The sequence below is a fragment of the Cebus imitator genome, unplaced genomic scaffold (genome assembly GCF_001604975.1).
Source record: "Cebus imitator isolate Cc_AM_T3 unplaced genomic scaffold, Cebus_imitator-1.0 Scaffold77, whole genome shotgun sequence".
NCBI classification, from domain to species: Eukaryota; Metazoa; Chordata; class Mammalia; order Primates; family Cebidae; genus Cebus; species Cebus imitator.
The window spans coordinates 3,656,018-3,682,237 of NW_016107392.1; the positions used below are offsets into that span (position 1 = coordinate 3,656,018).

Sequence of the window (26,220 nt, forward strand, 5' to 3'; positions counted from 1 at the left end):
AACAGATGCTGGGTGTTAGGTGTGGATGGTCTAGGACTGTGCTGAGTGTTTTACATGTATTATGTTACATTCTTTTAGTAATAAATGAAGCCTATTTTATTAATTCAAATGTTAATGATAAAAAAAAATTCCAGCACAGCTGTTGCATTTAAAAAAGTGAAACTACATACTATGTTTCTAGCTCAGTAAACAGATGAACCTGATGTCATTAAATGACATAACAGTTGAGCATTTTACAGTATATCTTAATCTACATAGCTTTTGGGGGCTCAAGAATGTTGAGTGGGCCTGACCAAGCTCTCAAGTGGCAGAGCTGATCCTAATCTGAGCATCCGCTCTCGGCCTGCACAGCCCAGGTCCCAGCAGCGGCAGGTCCCAGGTCCTCTGTGATCCACAGACTCCTGCCTAGCACTCAGTTATCAAGAGCCTCCACCTCTCCACTGCCCCTCCCTGTGGCCTGCTACACTTATAGCTCCTTCTCCCAGGTCCTCCATCTACTGAGCTTGTCTGTTACAGGCAATGGCATTTTGGTATTGGGGGTTGTCTGTTGCTGTAACAGAGGGCTGAATGGACAGAGAGAGGGGTGGCTGAGACTCCTGGCCTTCCCCCAGGCCACCCCACATGTGTCTGAGAATGGACCCAAATTAGCCTAGAACTAGCCTCCTCCCACCCCATATCCACCCCAGGGCCAGCAATTATTTCTGAGCTCACTGAACCCCTAGTCTAAATATGGCTCTAATAGCTCTTTCTCATTTTGGAATGGGGAATCTATTCTGAGCCTTGGTCTGATATAGATCAGATTCCCCAGCTGCACAAAATGTGAAATGGATGTGTTACCTCTGCCACCCCCACCACTCACCCCTTGAAGATGAACTTCCTAATGGAAAGCAACTGACTCACTACTGCAGTCCGGTGGGGTCAGCTTCTGGTGGATGGAAGCAGGAAGCTCTCCCTTATGTCTGCAGCCTAGAAAGCATGAAGGCTGGCATGGCACAGCTGGGTCCCCTGAATGTCCTCCCTGAGCCACACAGAGAAAGGCAAGGAGGAACATCACTGGGCACCAACAAGAGGATTTAATTGTCACCTGATGGGGGTATCTTTACTACTCCCTTTAGGCATAGGAGGAAACTGAGGCTCAAAGACACACTTTTGACAAATGGCTGAGCCAGGAGTTGAATCTAGGACTTCAGAAGCCTGTTCTCTCTCCATTCTCTCAGAGAGGATTTGCATGCTAACCCTCTACTCACTCGCACAATTATTTGTATTAATGGTAGGTAGAAATGGTAGCAGTAAACTTTAGTGGTTTCATACTTCATCATTAGAAGTTGTGACAATTCCCTTCCTTAGAATTCAAAGTATATTTCAGAATGATATCACTGTACTTTTTCAAGATCACAAGAGCTAAGGAAGGAGCAGAGCAGAGAGTCCCTATCATGTAGATAGATGAAGTAACCAAGATGAGAATAAAATTGAGGGAGATTCTGGAGTGAGACTCCTGGAGATTTTTCTAGCCTTAAGATAGTTATGTTGGAATCTTCTGGCTAGAAGGGACAATAGAGATCAATTTATGTTGAACACTGAAAGCTGGACAGGTGAAGACAATTGCTAAGGGCTTGCAGCAAGTAAGGATCAGGTCTAGGATTACAGCCCATGTCTTAGGACCCCCAGCCCAGTGATGTCTCAGCACACCATGACTCCTCCACATGGAAATTAAACTGATGCAAACAGTGCGTGATAGCATCTGCACACGTGGGGGCTATAGGCAGAGGTGCCCTGGTCTTCACCCAGTAACTTCCGTGGAGAGATGGAATCTTCTCTCTGTTGAGTGGAATTGGTGTGGTTTTTCTGTGAGAAGCTTCTGGGTTGGCAGGTGAGGTCATTGAATAAGTACACTGCCAAACAATGACTTTCCTACCCAGTATGGGATAGTTGATTTCACAAGGAGAAAACTCCCTCATGGCCCAGGGTTCACTTCCAGGGTGCTGCTGGTCAGCAGGTAAACCAAGAGGGAGAAACCAAGAAAACAAGAGCCCTTTCCACAGTTCCAGAATATTAGAAACTGTGTGCGTATAAAGAGAAATTGGACTGGGCAAGGTGACTTATGCCTGTAATCCTAGTACTTTGGGAGGCGGAGGAAGGCAGATCCCTTGAGATTAGGAGTTCAAGACCAGCTTGGCCAACATGGCGAAACCCTGTCTCTACAAAAAAAAAAAAAAAAAAAAAAAAAAAAAAAAAAAAAAAAATACAAAAAAAGAAATTAGCTGGGCATGGTGGTGTGTGTCTGTAATCTCAGCTACTTGGGAGTCTGAGGTGGGAAAATTGCTTGAACCCAGGAGGCAGAAGTTGCTGTGAGCCAAGATTGTGCCACTGCACTCCAGTCTGGGCAACAGACTGAGACTCTGTCTGGGAAAAAAGGAAAAAAAAATTCAAGCTGTTACCCTAAAATAAATTCTTGTTGGGCTGCACAGTTAAGTTAGTTTTAAAGACTAAAGGTTAAGGCATCTTTAAAATATTATTTTAATTTTCCAAGTCAATAACACTCTGTAAAAAATTCAAACTCCCCAAAGTTAACCATTGTTAGCAGATACTAGATATATTACTCTCTCTCTAGAAGTTATTCTTTGCACAAGGTCTGTGTTTGTGTGTGTGTGTGTGTGTGTGTGTGTGTGTATGACTTTCTCAGAATTTGCATGCTAACCCCCCCATACACACACACACACACACACAATGCAGTTGTCTTATGAAAACAAAAATTGAGTCTCAACATACCTTTTTTATAATTTTTTTTTTTTTTTGAGACAGTCTCACTCCATTGCCAGGCACCAGGCTGGAGTGCAGTGGTGCAATCTTGGCTCACTACAACCTCTGCCTCCCACGTTCAAGCAATTCTCCTGCCTCAGCCTCCCAGGTAGCTGGGACTACAGGCGCGCACCACCATGCCCAGCTAATTTTTGTATTTTTAGTAGAGACAGGGTTTTACCATGTTGGCCAGGATGGTCTCGATCTCTTGACCTCATGATCCGCCCGCCTCGGCCTCCCAAAGTGCTGGGATTACAGGCGTGAGCCACAGCACCTGGCCATTTTTTTAACTCAAAGACGAATCATAGACATTCATCCATCTCGATATACAGACTATTATCTTGGAATGTAGGTGTGCCACAATTTCTTTAGCCAGCCCCTGTGGATGGAAATTTAGGTTGTTTCCAAAGTCATTGCTACAAACAAAGCCACAGTGAATATCCACAGCCAAGCACGTGTGTCTAGGTGCTAGTATTTCTGCAGGAAAGATTCCAAGAGGAAGACTTGCTGGGTCATTTTAGGTTTTAGTAATAACTGCCAAATTACTCCTCAAAATGGTTGCACTAATCTAAACTCTCACCGACAGTGTATAAGGCATAAAAACCTTTTAGAGGCTGGGCGCGGTGGCTCATGCCTGTAATCCCAGCACTTTGGGAGGCCAAGGCGTGTGGATCATGAGGTCACGAGATCAAGACCATCCTGGCCAATATGGTGAAACCTCGTCTCTACTAAAAATACAAAAATTAGCTGGGCGTGGTAGCGGACACCTGTAGTCCCAGCTACTGGGGAGGCTGAGGCAGGAGAATCACTTGTACCTGGGAGGAGGAGGTTGCAGTGAGCCAAGATCGTGCCACTGCACTCCAGCCTGGGTGACAGAGGGAAACTCCGTCTCAAAAAAGAAAAAAAAAAGAAAAACAAACCTTTTAGAATGCTGTTACTTTAGCTATTGTCCTTTCATATTTGAATGATTACTGGAAAATGCCCTCAAAGCCACATCGCTTGATGAAGAAGATGCATTTTGCCTGTGTAGGCAAAGATGACCTGTGTCCAGGATGACCCAGACACCAGAGAGTGGGCCCTCTTCATCTTTCCCAGGCAGCAGTCTGGGCCCTGATCCCGAAATTGAAGCTCATGTAAGTTCAGGAGAGTTAAGCAGGTACCTCGAGGCAGGAGATAGGTGGAAAGGAAAACGATTCAGGATCCCTCGGGTCATCCGTCATCTCTGCCTCCTAGAAGCCAGTAGCACCTGGTCTCCTGAGAGTGGGGCCCCTATGTTGATGGACCTAGAAGGTTCTCCTTGAGGGCTATCAGTTTCCATTCATTTGAGCACCATGACTTCTCCCAAAGTCAAATCTTTTTGAAAAAAGATGTTTGTCTCCTAGCCAGAGAAGCCTTATACCCAACCAGGGTTACCTGCGGGGAAAGACATGTTTATTTGCAAACATGCTCCAGTGGTCCAGAACACTTCTACCCATAGGTGTGTGCAAACGCCACTTCTCAAATATATAATTTATACACGCTGTTTTTGTGGTTTGAACAGCTAGAGCATTGCTGGGGATGCTGGTCAGCAGAGCCCTTGCTAGAAGGAAGTCAGAGAGAAGCGTGAGGTGCTAGATGGAGAATGGAGTGCCCGTTCAGCTTGCCCTGCCACCTTCCACAAGGAGTCAGTGCCAGCCAGCCAGGGAGTCTCAGCATATGCTGGGGGACTAGCTTGGCTCTGCTGCCTGGGCCAGGAGTTAGGTGTCCCTGTGCCAGCCCCTCCCTGCCTTCTTCTTGGCTGCAGGAACAAAGGCTTCCATTGAGCAGGCTGTGCTTGGGAAACTCACAACAGCAGGTCCCCGGTCCCAGTTCAGAAGGGACCATAGTCTTTGTCTGTGTCACTTGCTAAAAGATGGCTGGAACAGAAGCAGCACTTTGATCCCCAGGACAAGGGCCCCTTCCCACCTGCTGGGCTTGGGCATGGGGAGGGAGACTTGCATTTTCCTCTAGGATGTGGGTCCCTGAGGCTCTGCCCCTGCTTCAGCCCTGACCTTAACACTGGGTCAAGAATGAGCATCTTGGCCAGGAGTCCATATCTAGGAACTGGGTATCAAATAAATAGTATTGGTAGCCATGTGGCCTTGGACAAATCCCTGCAGCAACTGAGCTTCACCTGAAAAATGAGAGGATTGGCAGCTAGAATGTTTCCAAGGTCCCGCTCAGCTTGTTAACTCTGTGAATGCCAGAACCCTCCTCCCATCCTCTGTTCCTTTTCACCTCCATGTTGGCGGGGCTGCTCTGGGGCTGCAGTCTCCTCTGTCAAATGCATGGGATCTGCCTACCTAAAGAAACTCACATGTTGCAACCCTACAGCCCCGGAAGTCAGGAAGTTGGGCCCCCTGAGCCTGTGCGTGAATGTGAGCATGAGAGCTCAGAGAAAGGAGAAGATTTAACCTTTACACTGAGAGATTAATCTGTGGCAGTAATCCAGAAATGATAGGTTTTAGAGTAGAGCCAAGATTGCCAAATAAATGATCTCCAGGGGATTCTTGGAATATGTAGGTGTGTAACAGGAACCAAATTCATTCATTCACTTATTTATGAATGCATGCATGCAAACATTCATTCACTTTCCTCATTTGCTGTGCATGAGCTGGGTACTAGGTGTAGTGAAGTGAAGGGAGATGACTTTGCATATACCCATCACAGGGGCGTTTTATCTGAGGAAGATGCTGGAACAACAGAGTTGTCATTAGCACTAACACATTCGTATGTGTCATCCCAATTAATCTTCAAAACAACCCATCAGGGTGCTTAGATGAGGAAACAGAGGCTTGATGAAGCTAAATGAGTTGTCCAAGTCACACAGTGGTGGCAGAGCCAGGATCCAAACCCAGGTCTGTCTTTCCCCCAATCTTTCCTTCTCGCTTGTCCTAGAGAAAAAGCTATTTCACACTGTTTTTCTCCCTAATCACATTTGAAGAAGCATGGAAGCCTCCCTGGAGGAGTAGGCTATGCTGAGACCAATGGTCATTCTCTCTTTAGGGCTGCTACTTGGTGATCTGCCCACAGGAGGGGCTCCTCAGCCCCTGAACTCAGCCAGACCTTCCTGCTGGTATAGTAAGCAGCCTGTAATGCTGTGAAGTTTTCAACACAGGACCTGGGTTCAGCGGAGGGACCACAGGTTTCTCAATCCCCTGTGCTATGTTCCAGGAGCCAGTGGTGTCTGGCAGGCCTGAGGGCAGGCTCCAGCTCCAGCTTCGTTTCAGTTTCCACCTTTGCCACCACCCCTGCTGCATGACCTTGGGCAAGCTGCTCAGCCTCTCTGGACTACAGCTTCTCCATCTGTGCAGCAGGGAAGGGGATCGCTCTCCCGCTTGGTAAGAGGGTCTGGCTAATAATGGTCACGTGCCATTGCAGCGCAGCCCACACCGGGAAGCCTGAGGATGGGGTGATTTCTCGAGGCTCTGCAGAAAGCACGCTGAGAGCTCCTTGCCCAGCTTCCCAGCTACTGCCGTTTGCTAATGAGGACCAACATATGTTGATGATTCCGGCGTCGGCACTTGCTCCTTGGCTGTCCGAGTTCCCGGAGCAAACTGGCTTCCTATTAGGCATTTATTCTTATTAATAGCAGCAAATTGCAGCCCTCCGCAACATCTGCTACTTTTCGTTTACAAGAAGCTTCTCAAATCATGTGTATTGGTAGTATTTTCTGACCAATTCCTTGAGGACTGGGTCCCCCTAATCTGAAAATGAATCAAATGAGGCATAATAAGTGGGAAGATTTTGTTCAAGGTCACCCAGACACACAGACTAGATTACAGATTGGAATCTCAGCTCCCCAAGCCTCATGCCCTGGGGCGATTGCCTTTGCTATTCTAAATATGTTGGCCTTGACCCCAGAGGTCCTGCCTAGAGGCAGGTAGGGACAACGGTGATAGCCAGGGCCACTGCCCTTGACCCTGTGCCTCTGTCCACCCTCAAGTGAGGCCCCAGCTGGATTGGCCCCATGGCCCAAGCACCAGCAGGAGGAGTTGCAGAGCTCAACACAAACCATTCCTAAGGAGCTTTTACTGCTGTCAAGTAGAAAAATATCATTTTCCGACACTGGGGCAGCCAGACGGTCAGTACAGGGGTTCTGAAGCACATCTGCGCTTCTGGTCAGCTGACCACATCTGGAGGGCTGCATTCTCTTCCCAAAGTCATCTTCGGTACTTTGCTCAGGGGCTGGATTTTCCCGAGATCTATGGATCTATGACCATAGAGTTAAGAGAGCATGGCCGGCGTGGGAGGTAGTGAGAAGGGTCATTTATCATGTTAGGCCAGTTTTCAATAATTTCTGAACTTGTTCTGGGTACATACGTGCTCAGTGTCTGCACGACCTATGTGAAGCACGGGGTGGAAAGAAGCTACCACACTGCAGCCTTCCTCCTCCATTTGACTGACCTCCCCCCTCTACCTCTCATGGGACCTTTGCATCATGGTGTAACTTTCTGCCCAGCACCTGTGTATCAGCTAGCTATTGCCACAATAAAGCTTTGTAACAAACCAGCCCAAAACTCAGTTGCATACAATAGACATGAATTCTCACACTCATAGCTCTGCAAAGCCATGGGCAGTTCAACTTTGCTGGGCAGTTCTGCTTCAAGCTGCTACGTCAGCTGGGGTTGTTGCCTGGCTGTGTGTTGGGCTCAGTTCTCTCCCAACATGGGTTCATCTGGGGCCCAGGTTGAAGAGGAAACAGCCACCTCGGGAAGCTTTTCTCATGGCAATGACAGAAGCACAGAGGGCAATGACAGAAGCACAGAGGGCAAAGATGAGCACATGAGCACATCTGAAGCATTCATTTGCCAGGTGATTCCTACTACCCCATTGGCCGGTCAAGTCCTGAGGCTTTGCCCCAAGCCAAGAGGTGGGGCAGTGCATACCACTTATCTATTCACCACGAGGCCATAGGGGTGGGGACATAAAAGTCTTCTTTTTAGGGAGTGAAGAATTGAGACTCAATACAATCTGCCACAGCCTGGGGCTAGCCTCCTGGCATCTGCCCCTCTTACCAGTTAACCAGGTTCGGAAACACCTGCCACCTTTGAGCAAAAAGACAGGGAGTGACACAGTTCCAGGCATGTGGAGTGACTTGAAATGGGCAGGGCTCCTTGAGCCACTGCTCAGCCACTAATTGCAGCCCTGGCAGCTAGGGCCTTCGAGCCATCACAGGGAGACTCCACAAAACCTCTGTGTGGTCCCAGGCCAGCAGAAATAAAGCCTGGAAAGGCAGCTAGTGGTAACCAAAGGAAATCAAGGCTGGTGGAGATGCTTTGAGGAGCTCCCCGAGACCATGCCACTGAGATCCATGTGTATTACTAAGCTTAGAATTTGCCAGAAAAGGACTCACTTTTCTCAACTCTACTTCCTGTGCTCGGGGACAGCGGTAAGGAAGGCCAGCATGAGGCACAGCACCAAGAGCGGCATCTGCACAGCTTGACAGTTTCTCCAGCAGCCTCTTGAAGTTTCTTAATGGGTCATCTTGCCTCTTATTTTCTTTCTTTTTTGACAATTGTGAAGGAAATTGGGTACTTAAGAAACTTTTTGGATATTTAAATTAACTCCAACCATCAGGCTCAGTGTAGCCATCGTGGCATTAGCATCCAATTATAAGAGTAGAAATGGAGTCATAACTCACATTTTGACCAGAATGTCAAACGCTCAAACAAATTAGAGATACACACAGAGACTGCATGCTATATCTATGGAAGATTTCTGAATGTAATCAGCAGAACAGCAGGCACCCTTCGGAATGTGAGCAGCAGCAGGCAGAGTGGGACCCTATTGCCAGAGGAAAGCACCTTTCGAAATATCAGGGAAACCAGGCGGGAGTTGGGCAGTGGGGGCCAGGATTCAGAAACTGTAAAAATCCCTCCAGCTGCCATGGAGGATCCCCAGGCTCCCAGGTCCCCAAGCAATGGGCTCAGCTCATCAGATGACGAGACTTATGAAGACCAAGGCTATGACTTGAAATCTGATGTGGGAGCCTTTGCTATCTTCTCAGCCATCCGTTGCCTTCCAATGCTGGGCCATTGTTTTGTAAATTCGTGGCCTTTGGGACTAGACAGGTTAGGAAGATGGTGGTGGTGATGATGACCATGATTGCATGTACAACAGCAAATGATAATTCTATTTACAGTCGTTTAAAACCAGACCAAACTACATTATATTATTTAAGGAAGCTTACCTTGGTGGCAAAAGGATAAAACCACCCTGATTCCCAGAAAGGTGATCTAGGGGGAAAGGAAGTGTAAGTGGGGACGGGAACATGGGCGGCTTCTGGCTATAACTGAGAATGAAAAACACCAAAGCACAGGCTGAACAACAGCAGGAGAAGTTTCTAAAGTCGGGGGCTGTTTGGCCTCGGGTGAGTTATTGGAAGTGGAGCACCTCATCTAGGCCTTTTGGGAGGTAAGGAAAAGTTCCAGGAAGAACAAGGCTATGGCATTATTTTTCCAAATCAGGAAACAGGTATACAGAGCTTGAGAAAGACAGGGCCAGGTATGTAATGATACATGATAGGAGACATTTATCCAAAAGGCTTTGTCCATTTGAGATTACATTGAAAAGAGTAGCGATACCTATCTTTTCACTGAAAGATCTCAGAATATTTCATAAACATGACAGTATTAGTCTACCAGCAGAAAGCTGTTCCCCTCTGACCCAAGGAGCTAAGCAGAGAACAGGTGTTTTCTTTTTTATTATTATTATACTTTAAGTTCTGGGGTACATGTGCAGAATGTGTAGGCCTGTTAAATAGATATACCCGTGCCATGGTGGTTTGCTGCACCCATCAGCCCGTCATCTACATTAGGTATTTCTCCCAATGCTAACCCTCCCGTAGCCCTCGACACCCCCAACAGGCCCTGGTGTGTGATGTTCCCCTCCCTGTGTTCATGTGTTCTCATTGTTAAACTCCCATTTATGAGTGAAAACATGCGGTGTTTGGTTCTCTGTTCTTGTGTTAGTTTGCTGAGAATGATGATTTCTAGCTTCATCCATGCTCCTGCAAATGACATGAACTCATCCATTTTTATGGCTGCATAGTATTCTATGGTGTATATGTGCCACATTTTCTTTATCCAGTCTATCATTGATGGGCATTTGGGTTGGTTCCAAGTCTTTGCTATTGTGAACAGTGAGAATGGGTGTTTTCATATCCACACTGCCATACTGAAGATGAAATCATTTGTGAAGTCCACTCAAAAGGATTATTTCAATTTTTTTTATTGTAGTAAAATATACATAACAAAATCCACAGTGTTAATTGTTTCTAAGTGTGCATTTGCAAGTACCCTAACACTGTGGTGTAAGCATCACCACTCTCCCTCTCCTGAACTTTTGCATCTGCCCAAAACAGAAAGTCTTTGCCCATTAAAGAGTAACTCCTTATTCCTCCCTTCCCCAGTCCCTGGCAACCACCATCCTACTTTCTGTCGCTATGAATCTGACTACTTTAGGTACCTCACATAAGTGGAATCATGCAGTATTTGTCTTTTTGTGTCTGACTTATTTCACTTAGCATCATGTCCTCAAGGTTTATCCGTGTTGTAGCATGTGTCAGAATTTGCTGCTTTTTAAGGCTGAATAATATTCTGTTGTATGGATATACCACCTATTGTTTGTCCATTCATCTGTTTGTTGATGGACATTTGGGTTGCTTCCATCTTTTGGCTATTGTGAATAATTCCACTATGAATCTGAGTATGAAAATGTCTCTGTAAGACCCTTCTGGTTGTTTTGCAGTGTTCCCAGAAACAAAATTGCTGGATCACATAGTAATTCTGTTTAACTTTTGGAGGAACTGCTAAGCTGCCTAATAAGTTTTGGTACAAAGCCAGGACAATGCTGTGCAGACCCCACCCTAACCCTGCACCCAAGGGAGGCTCCCCCAGCACAGTTTATGCACAAAAGGTCCCCAGAGGTGATGGGGCTCCCATCTCTAGAAGCAGCGAGAGTGAAGTTGCAGCCACATCAATCAACACCTTTGCTAGGGTCTGGTGGCCAGGGGACAGACCTCAATATTCTGTGGTATCTGAGACAATCTATCGTTATGGGAGCTTAGGTCACGTCACCATCTGATTTGTTCTCCAAACAGAAGTCCCTCTCCCGCCCCTATTACTTTCTTTTTTCATCTCTTCCTGTGGTCTGAATTCCCTCACTCAGTTAATTAGCATGCCTGGCACTGCAGCTTAAGACTTTAATCAGCGTGGGGTGGTTTTAATTAATCGTGTGGCTCTGCATCTGGAGTGGTTTGTGTTCTAGGGTCAGGAGAGGAGCTGGAGATAAGGGAATGGGAGAGGCAGATTTGTATGGCATAAGGGTGTGAGTGGTAAGTCTAGGTATTTGGGGCGAGAGAATCATAGAGGCAAGGTGGCTCAGAAGCCATCTGGCCACCTGTGCAACGTACTAGCAAGGTGAGGATGGTAACTGGGGACAGGAGGGGATACATTTATAGTGAGCTAAATGGTTGGACTAAATCCAGTTTTCAAAAGTGATTTAAAGTATTAGACAAAATTCTGATGCTTTGCAGAATTAACCATGGGGTAGAAAGTGAGGCAAAGCAGTGAGGCTGGGAGGTGAGCAGGCAGCCTGGGAGGCCTTGGCCATGCTGGAGACTATTGCCTGATGGTGGGGCCTGGTCCTGACCTTCCTTCGGAAGGTCCTGGCAAAGGGAGGGAGGTGGTACCTACTTTTCAAATAATGGTAACCTTTCTACTCCAACTGTCAGAATCCTGTTGGCTTCCCAGTTTGAATGTCCACACTTTAAAAAGAGTGAAGAAAACCTAGATCAAGTTCAGAAGAGAGTCATAATGCATAAACAGAAAGATTCTGTAGGAAAGATTAAGAAAGTTGGATTGTTTGTCTTCAAAATGAGAAAGCTCTGAATGTCTGGATGATTGCTTTTAAGAGAACGTTTTTTGAAGGTGGACCTGATGCCATTCTTATACATGTCCATGAAAACCAAAAAAGTAAGATGAGGTTGACCCGAGAGACTTTGTTGGAGCATTGACAAGGACTTAGGATGTTAGGACTGAAAGGGAATTCAGAACTAACCTGCCCAGTCCCTCATTTGATGACCAAAAAGAAGCCCAGAGGGAGACTTGTCCAGGTTCACTCAGGAAGCTGGGGGCAGAGTGGTGGTAGAACCCAGGGCTCATCATACCTGTGCAGAACTGTGTTCCTGTCTCATATGGACCCACCCACATGAGAAGCTAAGAAAAGCAGATAGCTGTTCCAGAAGCTAGTAAAGATAGTGAATAAGTCCTGGAAATGAGGTGGCTCCAGGTTTCATCCAAAGGGTGAAGCAATGAATGGTTTAGGGGCAAATATCACAGTTCAAGGAGGAAATGACACCATCAAGATACTAAAAGAGAAAAGTTCTCCCAGGTCTGTTGAATATCCAACAGAGTTCCCGAGGCCTGGGAAAACTGTCCAAGCGGTTTTCTGGCATATAGCGGGGAGGTGACAATACAAGGAGGATTGAGATATTAATAACAAGGACAGCAGCAATCCATCATAGCTGTCCCTTATGAAGTGCCAGACCATTTACGAAACCATTGCATCATCACCTGTGCTTTGGGAAACTGAATTGGGTTGGGGCGGGGAGGGGGATTTTTATCTCCATGTTGAGCCAGAATTTGAACCTAGCTCTGAGGGCTCTTGCATGCTTTCCAGCACAACAAAAAAATGACTCATGTTTAAAATCAAGGGGAGGGACTTGATGATTCCAGGGTATGGACATTATTAAAACACCAGTTTCAAGATATTTCTAAGATTCCCAATGCAAACGTTTTTGAGAATTTCAGATTCACCAAGCAGCTGGCTCTTGACTTGATGTGGAACATCCCGGAACCCCCGGGCACATTCCGTCCAAAGCAGCTTACAGAACTTGTCAATGAGAGAAACTGGGGAGGATGGTAATTAAGTTTAGAGCAAGAAAATGCTTTTGATTGAGCAAGGCATGATTTTCCGTTTAAGCCCATGCAAAATATGGAGTGCTAGACAAGCAGCTGGAACATATGAAAACATCGTTGTGTACTTATGGTTCCCGACTTTCACCATTTATGGTTCCTTTTATTATTTTTTCCCTCTGTGTGTTATGTTTTGAAATATTCTATCTACTAAACAAACTGTATTTATTAAGTAATATATTTTCTATTTTTAATATGAGATGTACATCACTGAGTATGCATAAAAAACATAAAACAGCAACAATTCAATTTCCATTAGGCTTTGGGAAATATTGAAAATAGCTAGTGAACCTCATTACCACTCATGAATTCTTAGGTGTCCGGGTACTTTGGGTTAGGAGCCAAACTATTTATATGCTTACATGACTAGCATGTCTGTGCTCACTTAAGGGGTAGAAAGAGAAATTAAACACGCAACAGGAAGAGGGCAAATTCTTGGCTGGTGTGGAGCCAGTGTGGGTAATTCGTAAGGAACTAATTGTTAGGTTAATTAGTAGGATAGGAAGGTCGTATATAGGCAGACTCCAGGCACGGCCCATGCAGATTACATGAGCAGTAATAAATGATAAAATTCCAAATATGCAAAAAAGACATCTGAGAAGGTGGAGGAAGGGCCACCAAGGTCAAGGTCACAGCCATCAGAATGGGAGAGGGAGGCTAAAGCGTTGCTTGAAAGAAGTGAAAACGCAGTGTGGTCATTAAGAACCGTCAGTGTGTACTTTGGAGAACAAAAAGATGTATAAAGGGAATAAGAAAGTTAAGGGAAAAGAGATCATGTGGGATTTGGAATTAATTATTAATTAATTCCAAAAGAGGGTTGGAGACTAATTGAGCAGCTCTGGTGCCAGTTTGCCTGTGTGTGTTACAAGTAGCCCCTGCCAAGCGGACATCATTTTACAGAGGCATATGCCCCATAAAACAGCAGGGGAAACATGGCCTCTGAATTTGCTCATGTAACAGAGAGAGTTCAGCCAGGTCAGCACAGTTTATAGTTTGCTGTGCCTATTGTCTGATGGCAAGAAATTAAAAAGGACAGCCACATCAAATTCCCTTAGCTCAAGCTGAAACATCAGGTAGGATTCTCCATTGAGATAAAAAAGGTATCCCAAAAAAAAAAAGGAAAAAAAAAAAAAAAAAAAAAAAAAAAAAAACTTTTTGTAAAGAAGAAACTGGAAAAATGGAGAATAAAGACCAAGGCTATAAAAAGAAAATAACTCTGTTTGATCCAGTATATCATTATTAAGTACCTACTATGTAGCAGGTGCTGGCAAGTCATGTAAAGAGACATCAAGGCAAAGCTACATTGGAGAACAAATTCAAAAGATATTTAAGAGCCTGCAGGAAATGGAAGCATTTGGGCTAAGCAAAAATGTCATGTGGAACATTTTACATTAACAGGCGGCTGGTGAAAGCTAATATAAAGTTTTGGGTTGGAGAGGAAGCCTCTAGTCATGAAGAGTGTGGGTAGGAGGAGAAATAGCAGCAGCTGCTCTTTGAAAGCACCATAGTGAAAGCTTTTAGAGCCAGTTGGCCAACATTATGGGAAAGAAAGAGCGGGCAAGTAACAGCTACAGAGTGAGCTTATGATATCTTGGTAAATGGCAAGGAGGAAGAGAAAGAGAAGTGTCTTGGTCTCAGGCTAAATGCTCTCTGGAGCAGCAAAAATGATGAAACTTGAAGGAGGACTGGAAAGAAGGGGAAACACTATAGGAAAAGAAACCACGAGGGAGTGAAAATGGCCATTTGCATTTATTACATCCATAGGAAACCAACACATGATGAATTGACCATTTGTAGAGATATTTGGGGGTTTCAGAAACGAACGCTATATAAATATGTTTTCTAACAACTTAGTATGGACTGTATGGAGTCTGTATTCATGGAGACTTCTAAGAAAATCACACGGCTGCTTGTCTCCCCGGATGCATATGTGGCCACCTACTCACACATAGTCACTCAAGGTCCCTTCCCACACTGAGCTCCAAGCACTTCTGTGCTCCTGCAACATTTCGGGTGATACACGTGATATTTAGAGCAACATCGCTTCTAGTGCACTATTACGTGTTCTGCAAAATCTTGACCACCTTCTCCCTATCCTGCTGTCCTAGCTCACCAGAGTCCCTGTGGAGTCCTGTGGTCAGTATCGGAGCTGCGGCGAGTGCCTTGGCTCGGGCGACCCCCACTGTGGCTGGTGTGTGCTGCACAACATGTGAGTACCATGGGAGGCCGCCTCCTACCTCCCACTTCCTCCTCTCCCTGTCATCACTGCCCTTCCCTTTGATCCATCTTTTCTCCTGGTCTATTCTTGCTCTTCCCTCCTTGCATCCTTTCCAAATGTTTTCTCCCTTCCTTTGTTCTTTCTGACTTCACTTTAAATTTGCTAAATTCCCGTAAGAAATATATGGTGATGGCGGTGTGGGAATGATGACAGGTCAGGATATGGTTGTCGTGCTGGGTAATTATACACTGGAGGGCTGGAGGAAGCAGGATTCCTGGACTTACCTGACTGTGGATTACAGGCCTGGAGACTGACGTTCCAAGACTGAACAACAGGAAAAAGGCATTAGATTTTTTTTCCTTCAACTTCATGCTGGCCACAAAACCATGAACAAGATATATGCTGTCCCTTCAGTGATTCCACATCTCCTTAACATCTCCTTCAACATCTCCATAAGATTTTCTGATTGGGGGCTGCAGCTCAAGTGTGTAGCACCTGAGGACCCTCCCTCTGCTGTCAAACAGGTGCTAGACACTTGAACTGCAGCCCCCAATCACTTGCACAGGCCCTTCCTTCTGCAAGCCTGTGCTTAACAAGGGCTAGTACTGCATGGACACAAGAAGAAGATATACCTGTGTCAGAATAAAACATGTCACTGGGCTAAAGGGGTGAGGAGGGTCTGGCAGGAGCACCTGCCTCTTAGCCAAAGGGTGGGAACTCCCCAGGAAGAGAAGCATACAGTTAAAGCAGAGCTATCTGGAAAATCACTGGGGATCTACAGAGTCGCAAGAGGTGGGGTCAACCATCAGCTGGCTGTGAGTGCATTGGGCTGTAGTCACTGGACCAGTAAAGCTGGGCCTGAGTGCTGGCCACTTGCCAATGTGCCTCCTCTTATGTGGCTCTGTTTTATTTTGTAGAAGAAGGAAGAAGGCAATGGCATTATAGTGGAGGTAAACGGTAAATAAACCAAGGGGTGGGAATAGGGCTGAGACAACCAGAAGGCTGAAGGCTTTTCTTTGGGGATCCAAAGACCCTTGCCATCAGTACCTGGAGAAGCCAACAATGGTTGGATCCTCACTCTAAAGAAATTTGGTTCCAGTCCAGCTATTGTGGTTTCTGGCCAACACTTGAAATGTGCCACTTTGTGAGCTGGACACAAACATTATAAATTAAGAAGTACTTTAGTCTTCCTACCAAGAACCTGAACTGCATGAGATGACCAATGACATTTACCAATAATTTTCAGCTATAAGAAGGTAGGGGTAGGACCTTGTCTTTCCCCCTCTCTCTTGCAAGGAGTGTCTCTAAAAGTTGGAAACACCCGCTTAAACTCGAATACATCCTTGCTAAGATAGCAGACACCCTCCTCATCTCTGGGTGTCAGTCTCAGGCGTAATGAGTCCATGAGTTCCTTAAGCGAAGATCTGAAATCCCTCAGGTAGGGTATGGTGGAAAAAAGCCAAGAACTACTGAGCTGCATTGAAATATACATAACTCAGTCTATGGCCATACCACCCTGAATGCGCCCAGTGTTTTCTGAAATATATATAACTCGCAGGCAGATCAGAAACTATGGACTCAAGTGTAGAGAAAAGTTGCATGGTAACAGAGAGGAAGGGAGCCTAGGAGTGGCCAGCATAGAAGAGGATGGCAAAGGTTGCATTCAGAATGCAGATTGGCTCAGATCAGGCCAGAAGAGTTCCCTGAATGATACCTTGTAAGGCAGAGAGGAGACGTGTTCTTTTTGTCTCACCCAGTGAGGCCTCTCAGGAAGGGGCTGTCCTCTAAACTCATTGCCTTACTTGGGGGCCTTGACTACCCTGTTTTCTGCTTGGCTGAGGATAGCTCAGCTGATCCTGACATGGGGCTTTCCTATCTGGCATAATTCAAAGGCATTCAGAAAATCTGGTCCCTCCCTGACACTCCATGCCCAATGACAGTTTCCATGTCAGCTGTGGTCTCTGCCCACAGTGCTGTCCCAGCCCCACAGAGCATGGAGCCCTGTGAATGGAGGGGGCTCCGAGGTTTGGAGAAGGCAGCAGAGGGGCTGTAAGAACCCCCACCTCCCACCCCCAGGCTGCAAGGTAAGCAGGCATGAGAAGAGGAGGCACAACATACTAATTCCTGTATGGCCTCAGTTTCCCCTTCTGTAATATCATACCTGCCTCCTGTCAAGCGGCAGAAAACAGGGGCGGATGGAGGCCAAGGTGAAGTCTGGGCAGTTTGTGAAGTGGGCCCCCAGCCTGCCTGGGGAAGCCAGCTGTTCCAGTCTCAGCGTGGCATAAAAACAGCCATGGACATGAAGTTTGGGCACCTGTCCCCAAGTCCAGACTCCTCATCCCAGCTCCTCCTCTGTGAATTGAACATGATGATGCCTGTCTCCCCCACCTCCCTGAGTCACTGGTGAATCAAATGAGATGGTATGAGTGCCAGTGCCTGGTGGGCTGTGGAACACTGGTAAATGTAGCGTAGGGTGGGGCAGGAATGTAGACAAGGCTGGGGAAGGACCGTGAGTTCATGGGTGCCCTACCTCTTGTGACTCTGTGGATCCTCGGTGATTTTCCAAATAGCTCTGCTTTAACTGTATGCTTCTCTTCCTGGGGAGTTCTCACCCTTTGTCTAAGTGGCAGGTGCTCCTGCTAGACCCTCCTCACCCCTTTAGCCCAGTGCCATGTTTTACTCTGACACTTGTATATCATCTTCTGGTGTCCATGCAGTACCAGCCCTTGTTAAGCTCAGGCTTGAAGAAGGCAGGGCCTGTGCAAGTGTTGTTCTCTTTGTGGTCATCACTGTCTGCTGCTGCTGCTGGCACCTCCTTGCTCAAGGAGCCACAGTGGAGCCAGTGAGTTGAAGCACTGGGAGACTGAGTTAAATCAGTGGACTTAAGTTCACATGCCTTGGAAACTGGTTGTGGGGCTTTAAGCAAGTACAGTCAGCTCTCATTGCACACGGTAGTTATGTTCCGTAAAGTCGCCGGAACACAGAGTTAGTGAATACCAAGCCATTGCTCCTAGGAGCAATACAGGGTTAGGTTCCTTGGAGCCTCTGGTCACATTTTCATCAGCAAATCCATCTATAACCTTGTTTTGTCTGTGTTTCTGTTTAAAGACATCTCACATAATATCTATTGTTGATTCATTAAGCTTGACCTCACTGCCAACAGCACCATAACACATCCCTGAACAAGGCTTATCCAACATAGCTATTTTCTCCATAAGCCACACCATGGCCTTCTTGCACTCAGGATCACTAGATAGCCCTTCAGCACTACACTCGGGGACTATTTTAAACAGCAAAATCACCAACAACATTGGAAAAATGTGGCACTAAATAGGGCTTGAAGAGGACACTTGTTTATTGGGCCAGAGCTAACACAGGAAGCTGAGGCTGCCTTGTCCCACCTCAGCAGGCAGTGTGTGTGCCAGATCACTCAAATTTTCCATTGCCCTGTGCGTGTTCACAGGTACCAATTTTTGTCACAAATAAACATTAGCAGTTAGTTGAATTTGCAAATAGATTCCACAATAACTCCATATGTCAGAAACTTTGCATCCTTGTTTTAAAGAGGAAGCACAGTACCTTCTCACAGTGGTGGCACGAAGTTAAAAGGAGGTGATTGATGGGGAGGTTACAGAGGTCCAAGATGCTCTGCCAGGTCAAGGTGCTGTCATTCATGGCCTCGAGCCTCCTGTTTATGTCCATGACCTGATGAAGGCAGACACATGTATGAGAGTTGCACTAACATAGTTGGTGAAGTCCAACTCTTCCAGGAGGACAGAGCTCAAGAGCCCCCATAGGCCAAGGCTGCCTTCCCACTGAGACACTCAGTAAATCCATCCTCCCTCCCTCTCAAAGTTATGACCAAGGAGGGCCCCCTGGCCCACATAGAGCCAGGTCCTTTTCAACTATAAGAAGGTGGGGGCAAAATCTTATCTCCCCACCCCCTTCTCCCACAGCTCCCTTGCAAAGAGTGCCTCTAGAAGTTAGAAACACCCTCTTAAACTCGAATATATCCTTGCTACAAGGGCAGGCACCCTCCCCATCTCTGGTGGCAGTCTCAGGCATAATGAGTCCTTGAGTTCCTTAAGGGAAGGCCTGAAATCCCTCAGGTATGGATTTCTGAGGTCCTGAAATCCAGGCTGTAAAATTCAGGTCCTGGATAAGTAGAATAGGTCCCTCGATTTCTAAGATGTTTTCAATAAAGGTACAATTTTAAATTTAGGTGGAATGAGATGCACAGATCTTACATGTACAGCTTGAAAGCTTTGAACAAATGCAAACACGCCTGTAATCCACATGTCTATCAAGATATAGAACACTTCCTTAATCCATCCAGAGAGATCTCTCCTTTCAAGTGCTTCCCAGCGGGCCTTTCTTCCCTAGTTCCTCAGGTTCAGGTCAAAGCCAGATATTGCTCCTTCTGATCTGCCCTCCCTTTCACTTTTCATGAGAGTAAACTGGATGTCCATGGCTTGGAGAGACATATGAGGAAGTGGGCCCAGCAGTAGAGAAAGGAGAAGGCTGGCAGGTCAGTGCAGGAGGTTCAGAGCAGCCAGAGAGAGCCTATGGATGCTTGCTCTGAGGGGCCCACATTTGCTAGGAAGGGAGTCAGGTGGCAAGAGTGGCAGGTTTAATTGCTTCCAGGGAGTGCTGTGTCCACACTCACACATTTATCCGTGAGCTCTCAGACCTGCCCTTCTCCCTCCTTGCCTGGCAGTGTGCCAGGCTCTGTGATATGAAGGCAACTCTGTTAGGTCATCTCTGCCCTAAAGCTTTGGGAAACCAGGCCTTGGATTCAGGCTGGGAGTTTACTAGAATCACTGCATTTGTTAGGCCCCCACCATGGGCAAGACCCTGTGCCAAGTGACTCTGTCACTTGTTAAGTGGCCCCAGCAAGCCTGATCTTCATGCAGGAAGACCAGGACAGCAGGAAAAGGGTTCCTTGAGGTGTTAGAAGTCCATTTTCTCAGTCCCTTTTGCCAACTTTCCCCGTGGTTGAAGGGAGTGAGGTGGTGGTAGCATTGTGGAAGAGAAGGGCAGCAGAAGGGTGTATGAGAGAGAGTGAGAGCAAGGGAGGAAGAGGAAAAGAGACAGAGAGAGGGGTTGAGAGTGAGCACATGTGACTGAGCAGTGCAAGGGCAGGGCCTCTGTAAACAGGTGACCCACGTGGCTGAATGGGCTGTTTGTAGCAGCAAAGGCACAGGTGGGTTGCACACAGCATGCTTAAGAAAGGCTCATGTAATTTAAATCATCTCTTCTGTTATTCTCAATTGTCATGAAGCACTCACCTACCAACCTGGTAGCACACAGGGTTACTCGGTCACTCTCTTTTGTAGCCCCTGGCCCGGGCCCACAGGCTTGCCCATCTCTGATGGCAATGACAGCTTCAACCATGCTGAGTATTGCGGTGGCCCTGAGTTTTGAACTTTTATTCCTTGTTCCTGAGCTGACCCATTCTGACTTGGGTGAAGGTAAAGGAAAGCCTACAAGCCCACTCTGCCTTCACCCCATCACTGCTGTCTCCTGTCCTGGGCCAGAAACATTTTTTCTAGTGACCAGGCTTGGCAGGTCCCCAGGTCCCTCTCCATCATCCCCTCCCATGGCTTCATGCCCAGGCAAAGAAGCCTATCTCAGTCTGAGCAGGTAATGGGATCTTGCCAGGCAGACCCAGCCACATCGATTGGCCCAGATGTTACCTTTCTTAAGAAAAGTCATCAGCGTCACTCCTGGGAGGCTCATGTAACCCAAGACATCACAGGGGAAGGATAAGATCAGCTTTTATAAAGTCTGCCCCTGACCCCCTCATGACCCTGCCTCTTCCCAGATTTCTTCTGTTGGAAGAATGCCCTCCTCTGGATGGGTTGGCAGGGGTTACTTTTCAGGAAAGGCACTGCTTTTCAGAGCAGAAAGGATGGATTACAACTTAGTTACAACTAAGGACCTGTCTATGAACAGATCCAGTCTTGGTTCAGTTTCTTCAGCTCTAAGTGGGATGAAAGGAACTATCTTACAGCCACGCTGTGACAAGTAAGGGAGGGGACCTGCATGAAGCCCCTCGCTAGGCCTGCAATGCAGCAGGTCCTCACACCTGACACAGCCCAAGTGGCCATGACTGTGGGAGCAGAGGCTGGAGTTGAACCCCAGAGCCTCCTCCTGGTCCCCCTCCTCTTCCATTGCTCTCCTCCCCAGGGGGGCTGTGGCTGGTGCTGGAGCCAGCCCGCTATTGAGAAGTCTTCCTCCCCTTGGAAGGCTTCAACCAGCCATGCCAGTGTCCACTTCATGACATACAAGCTGATTGCAAAGGGCAAGTCATGCCTTGCTTCTCCCGAGCACATCCCACAGCCTTGCTCTCTCATTTTTTAAACCTATATTCAAGGGCTACTTAACACTAGTCTGCTAGATCTCTCCTGCAGCTGCTTGCATAAGGCCTACACAATCAATCTTGAGGAATGGTTGATGTCCACTTCCACCCAGAAAACTCCTTGAAGTCTATGTGCGAGGGTTTCCCTTGACTCTGCCAAAATGTTATCAGCCTCTGGTTCAAAGGAATGACTCCCAGACTAGATATTAGTACATTGGAATTTTCCTCTCCATGGCTTAGCAGAGACATAGTATGACTTAAGGAAATGGGCCTTTTCTTTTTTAACCCTGCCTCTCCCACCAAGCCCCCAATACACACACACACACACACACACACACACACACACACACACACACACACACCCCCATATGCTTCATGACTAGAGGACAGTAAGCCACAAATGCTATCTTCTCATATGAATTAGAAAAGACCTGTGGTCTACTCAAGCCCTTAATGCCCCTCCGAGTCTAATGACTTGGATCCCTGTGGACAACCTGAGGAGCTGGCCTACCTCTGAGGTTTCACTCCAGACATACACACTCATATTCCTGCATTCACACACTTCACTCAGTCATACTGCCCTGGGCACAGAGCAAAGCACTCTCCTGCACCAAGTCTGCTGGACTTGGCGATGTTAATAGACATGAAGCCACCAGGCCGTTGGATAAAGTCTAGTATAAAGCTGATCAGCTGGAGTAATTGTTGGAATGTGTCTCAGGCAATAGGCAGCTTTCACCTTGTTACCGACTGGATTAGAAAGAGAACGGATTCACTTGCAGCGATGCATTTGCTGTCTCCTCCTCGTATCCTTCTCCTCCCTTTCCCTCCTTCTCCCTCCCTCCACTCCTGCCCTGCTCCACACAACCTCTCCTCAACCTTAGTAGAAAATTAATAGGCCCTAATAGAGTCACCCACTGACGAAGAGAAGAAAATGACAAGCCCACTTCACTTTCTCTTTTGGCAACTGCTACATGTAATTTCGTTTGGTTTTGGATCATCTGGAAAAAAAGGAACATTTCCAGGTCCTTTTACCTCTCATCTAAGGGTTTGTTCAATAGGTTATTCATTCAAGGCATGGTTACCAAGGTCAGAATCCAGTCAGGGACCCCGGGCAGCACATGGCTCCTCAGTGCAGGCTGCGAGCTCAGAATCTGAGCTGATTATGGTGGGACAGGACGCCTTGGTTGCTACGTAAGCCCAGAAAGGCTCTTGGTCCTCCACTCAACCCCTGAGCCTGTTGGTTTCTTCTGAGCTCTGTGCTCTCCCCCTTTGGGGGAGGCATGGATAAATCTGATGCAGGTGCTTCTTAGGTTGATTTTGGATCTTTAGAGATGGCAAGGGACTTAGGTTGATTTTGGATCTTTAGAGATGGCAAGCAACTGATGGCAGAGGGAAAATTACAGCAGAACCTTGGGCTTCCTGCCTTGGGATTCATCCTAAGTATTTACATGGCACAACCCAAATTCTTCAACTTCCATGAGACCATGGTGTCAGTCACTAGATCCTAGAATTGTAACATTGAAAGGACTCACCTGGTTTACCCCTACATATAAGAAACCTCTTACACAACCACCTGCCTAGGAATTCCTGTACTAGCTACTCCACTTTCTCCAAACCACACACATGCATCTATCCATTACTGTGGCCATTCTCAAGGAGGACAAGGATAATGAATAGGAATTCTAGTCCCTTCCCAGGGTCCCCAGATGTGATGACAATGACAAAATCCTCCAAGAATCTCCTAGTTGAGTAGGTATTCTAAATTCTCTTAACTTTGCTATTAGAGGTCCACTGGGGAAGGCCCTCGCTCTTACCCCCTTTCTTTTTCAGTCTTCTCAATTCTAAGCACAGATGGTGCATCTTAAGCATAGGTCATGGTCAGTGTGAAATGTTAAGGATTGGGGATCATCTGCAGGGAGAAATAAGGAGCAAGTTCTGATGTCTAAGCCTGATAAACACATGCTGGAAAGCCCAGGGAGATGGACCAGCAACGACCCCTTCAAGCTTGGAGGCTCACTCAGGCTGGAACCACAGATAGCCTTGTTTCCAAATTGAAATTTGTTTGCCTGGCCAGCAGCACCGGGAGTTAATATTCCTATCGCTGTATTTAGGAATTAATTTCTAGAGAACTTAATCACCACCTCTCTCCCTCTCCCTCACCCCTTTCCTTCCTTCGTTCCTCTCCCTTCTAATTTTCCACTTGGCTGGGAATTCTCCAGCAGTGAAAGTTCAGGCTTAGGGGAGGGCGGAGGTACCTGCTTCATTAGAGAGGATAATCTCATTGGAACCACTGGCTTGAATAATAACCCCTTCCAGGGGCCCTAGGGCCTTTCTCCCCGAGGGCTTCTTGCACTTCTGATCTGAGGCTGGACAAGATGAACTGTAGAAGTGGAATGAGGAAGAGAGGTCAGAGGAGGGACTCAACTGGGGGTCTGGTGTATCCTCTTGGGGTCTGCTTCCTGCTGGCATCTTCAGGTTTGTATTTGGGGCAGAGGTGACATTGGCATGCAGAGAAGAATATCCGAAAATTCCAAGTCACACAGCATATGCACTGTCTGAATACGTATCAGCTCCAGTTTTCCTACCAGGGAGATGGATGAAGCAGGGATTCCTTCATGTCAAAGGTATAGTGGAGCTAAGGGACATGCTTAGGAGTCCCTGAAACCTCTTGGAAGGAAACATCTAAGCCACCACTCCCTGCCTCTCAGGTCATGAATTAACCCTTTGCACATTTCCCAGCTCTGGTCTGGGCTATTCGGAATCACAGTCCTAGAAAAGCAGAAGGCCATTCCCTTGACAGACCCCGGAAGAAACCAGCAGGAATTCACACCTCCCCTTCCATTATCCTATCACAGTTAAGGTCAATTGTCTGTGCTTTTGGACATTTGCAGCCTCCACCCTCATGAGTCCTGACGGATAGTAAAAATGTCAAAACATCCCTGGCTCTGACCTTAAACTTGACTTTCCACTAAGATAGCTGAGTTCTCAATACCCTTCGATAGCTATTAAGAAAACAGAACTATGGCCCAGACCATTCTTTCCCTCTTTTCTCCCTCCTGACCTCTGGGTTGTCCTTCTCCTTCATTAAGAGGAAAACTGCTGCAGCCCTGTCTTTCTTTGTCTTTGATTTGCCCCAAGGGCCAGTCTTAGAGAAGATCTGTGGTTCTGGGCTGGGCACAGTGGCTCACGCCTGTCATCCCAGCATTCTAGGAGGCCGAGATGAGTGGACTGCTTTAGCTGAGGAGTTTGATACTAGCCTGGGCAACATGGTGAAACCTTGTCTCTACAAAAACAAAACAAAACAAGACCAAAGTTAGCTGGGCATGGTGGTACATGCCTATAGTCCCAGACTTGGAAGGCTGAGGTGGGAGGATGGCTTGAGCCCAGAAGACAGAAGTCACAGAGAGCTGAGATTATGCCACTGCATTCCATCCTGGGCAACAGAGCCAGACCCTGTCTCAAAAATAATAATAATAGCTAAAAATGAAAAACATTCTTAAAAAAAAAAAAGAGATCTGTGGTTCTGCATCAACTACGGTTTGACGAGGTCAAATGAGGATGCCAGACAAAGGATACACTGATAATACTAGCTAACATTTATAGGGCTTACGATGAGCTATGCCCTGCCCTAAATGCTTTACTCACATAATCTCCTTTAATCCTCATAATAACCTTATTAGGTAGATATTGTTTTGTCCCCGTTTTATAGATGAGAAAGCTGAGGCACCAAGATTAAAGTAATTTGCCCAAGATCATACAGTTAAATGTGACGTTTGAAATTGTAAATTACACGCCCTTAATCCCAGCACTTTGGGAAGCCAAGGCAGGCAGATCACAGGGTCAGGAGATTGAGACCATTCTGGCCAACATGGTGAAACCTCATCTCTACTAAAATACAAAAGCCAGGCGTGGTGGCACACGCCTGTAATCCCAGCTACTCAGGAGGCTGAGGCAGTGGAATCACTTGGACCCAGGAGGTGAAGGTTGCAGTGAGCCAAGATCACGTTACTGCACTCCAGCCTGGTGACAGAGCAAGACTCTGTCTCAAAAAAAAAAAAAAATTGCAAATTATAGGTGGTTTCCCTGTAAAACCTAAAATTGGAGGAAGGTGATGAGCAGTTCCATTGGAGCTCTCAGGAGCAGTGGCAAGATGCGACCACATGAACTTTGGAAGCAGCAAGCAATGAGGGTAGAACTTGACCTGAGATCCCCTGAGCAAACACCTGTGTGCCACCTCCCCCTCCCTATCCCAGAAGAAAGATAGAGTCCTGTCTTTTCTGTCTGAATGTCTATTTGGTAACTCCAGGTGATGTTTGGCCTGGAAACAGCTCTGCTTTTCCCCTCTCTTCATAATTTAATCAAAGACATTTTTCAGACGTACTGATTGCTCTTAGAAATAGGAACTTCAAAGTTGGGGAGTCAGTGAATAATTTAAGCCCATACCAGCGCTCCGGGTCTGCTGTTAATGGGAGTAATAACACTATTAATAGCGATGTCACTGCAGACACTCTGGAAAAGTCCATAACATTAGCTTAATGGCTGAAGGTAATGGAGTCCTCACAGAGGAGCTGGCCTGGTAAATTAACTTCCAAGTCTTTTAGGCAGACACTCTTGTTGCCATCGGTCAGCTGGAGCAGCGAGGAAGTGCCACGGGGGTGACCACACTCACGTCTGATCCTTCACTCCCGGGAGGGGGTTTCCTAGAAGCATTCTGGAGAATGTATCTTCATCCAACAAGTTGCAGTAACATTCAAAGTGCTTCCCAGTGCCAAGCAAAAATCATGATTAGCCTAGACAAAAAGATTGAGGGGAAAATGTTTGAATTGCCCTAAGGACGTGAAGGT

General features: G+C 46.7%; 1 protein-coding gene across 1 annotated transcript in view; it reads left to right on the plus strand.

The window, feature by feature from the left end:
* PLXNA4 (plexin A4) overlaps positions 1 to 26,220 on the plus strand; it is a 457,741-nt gene that overhangs the window by 323,478 nt on the left and 108,043 nt on the right. Inside the window, exon 5 of the mRNA XM_017532531.2 lies at positions 14,906 to 15,006. Coding sequence (XP_017388020.1) covers positions 14,906 to 15,006 — 101 coding nt within the window. The remainder of the gene's footprint in view (positions 1 to 14,905; positions 15,007 to 26,220) is intronic.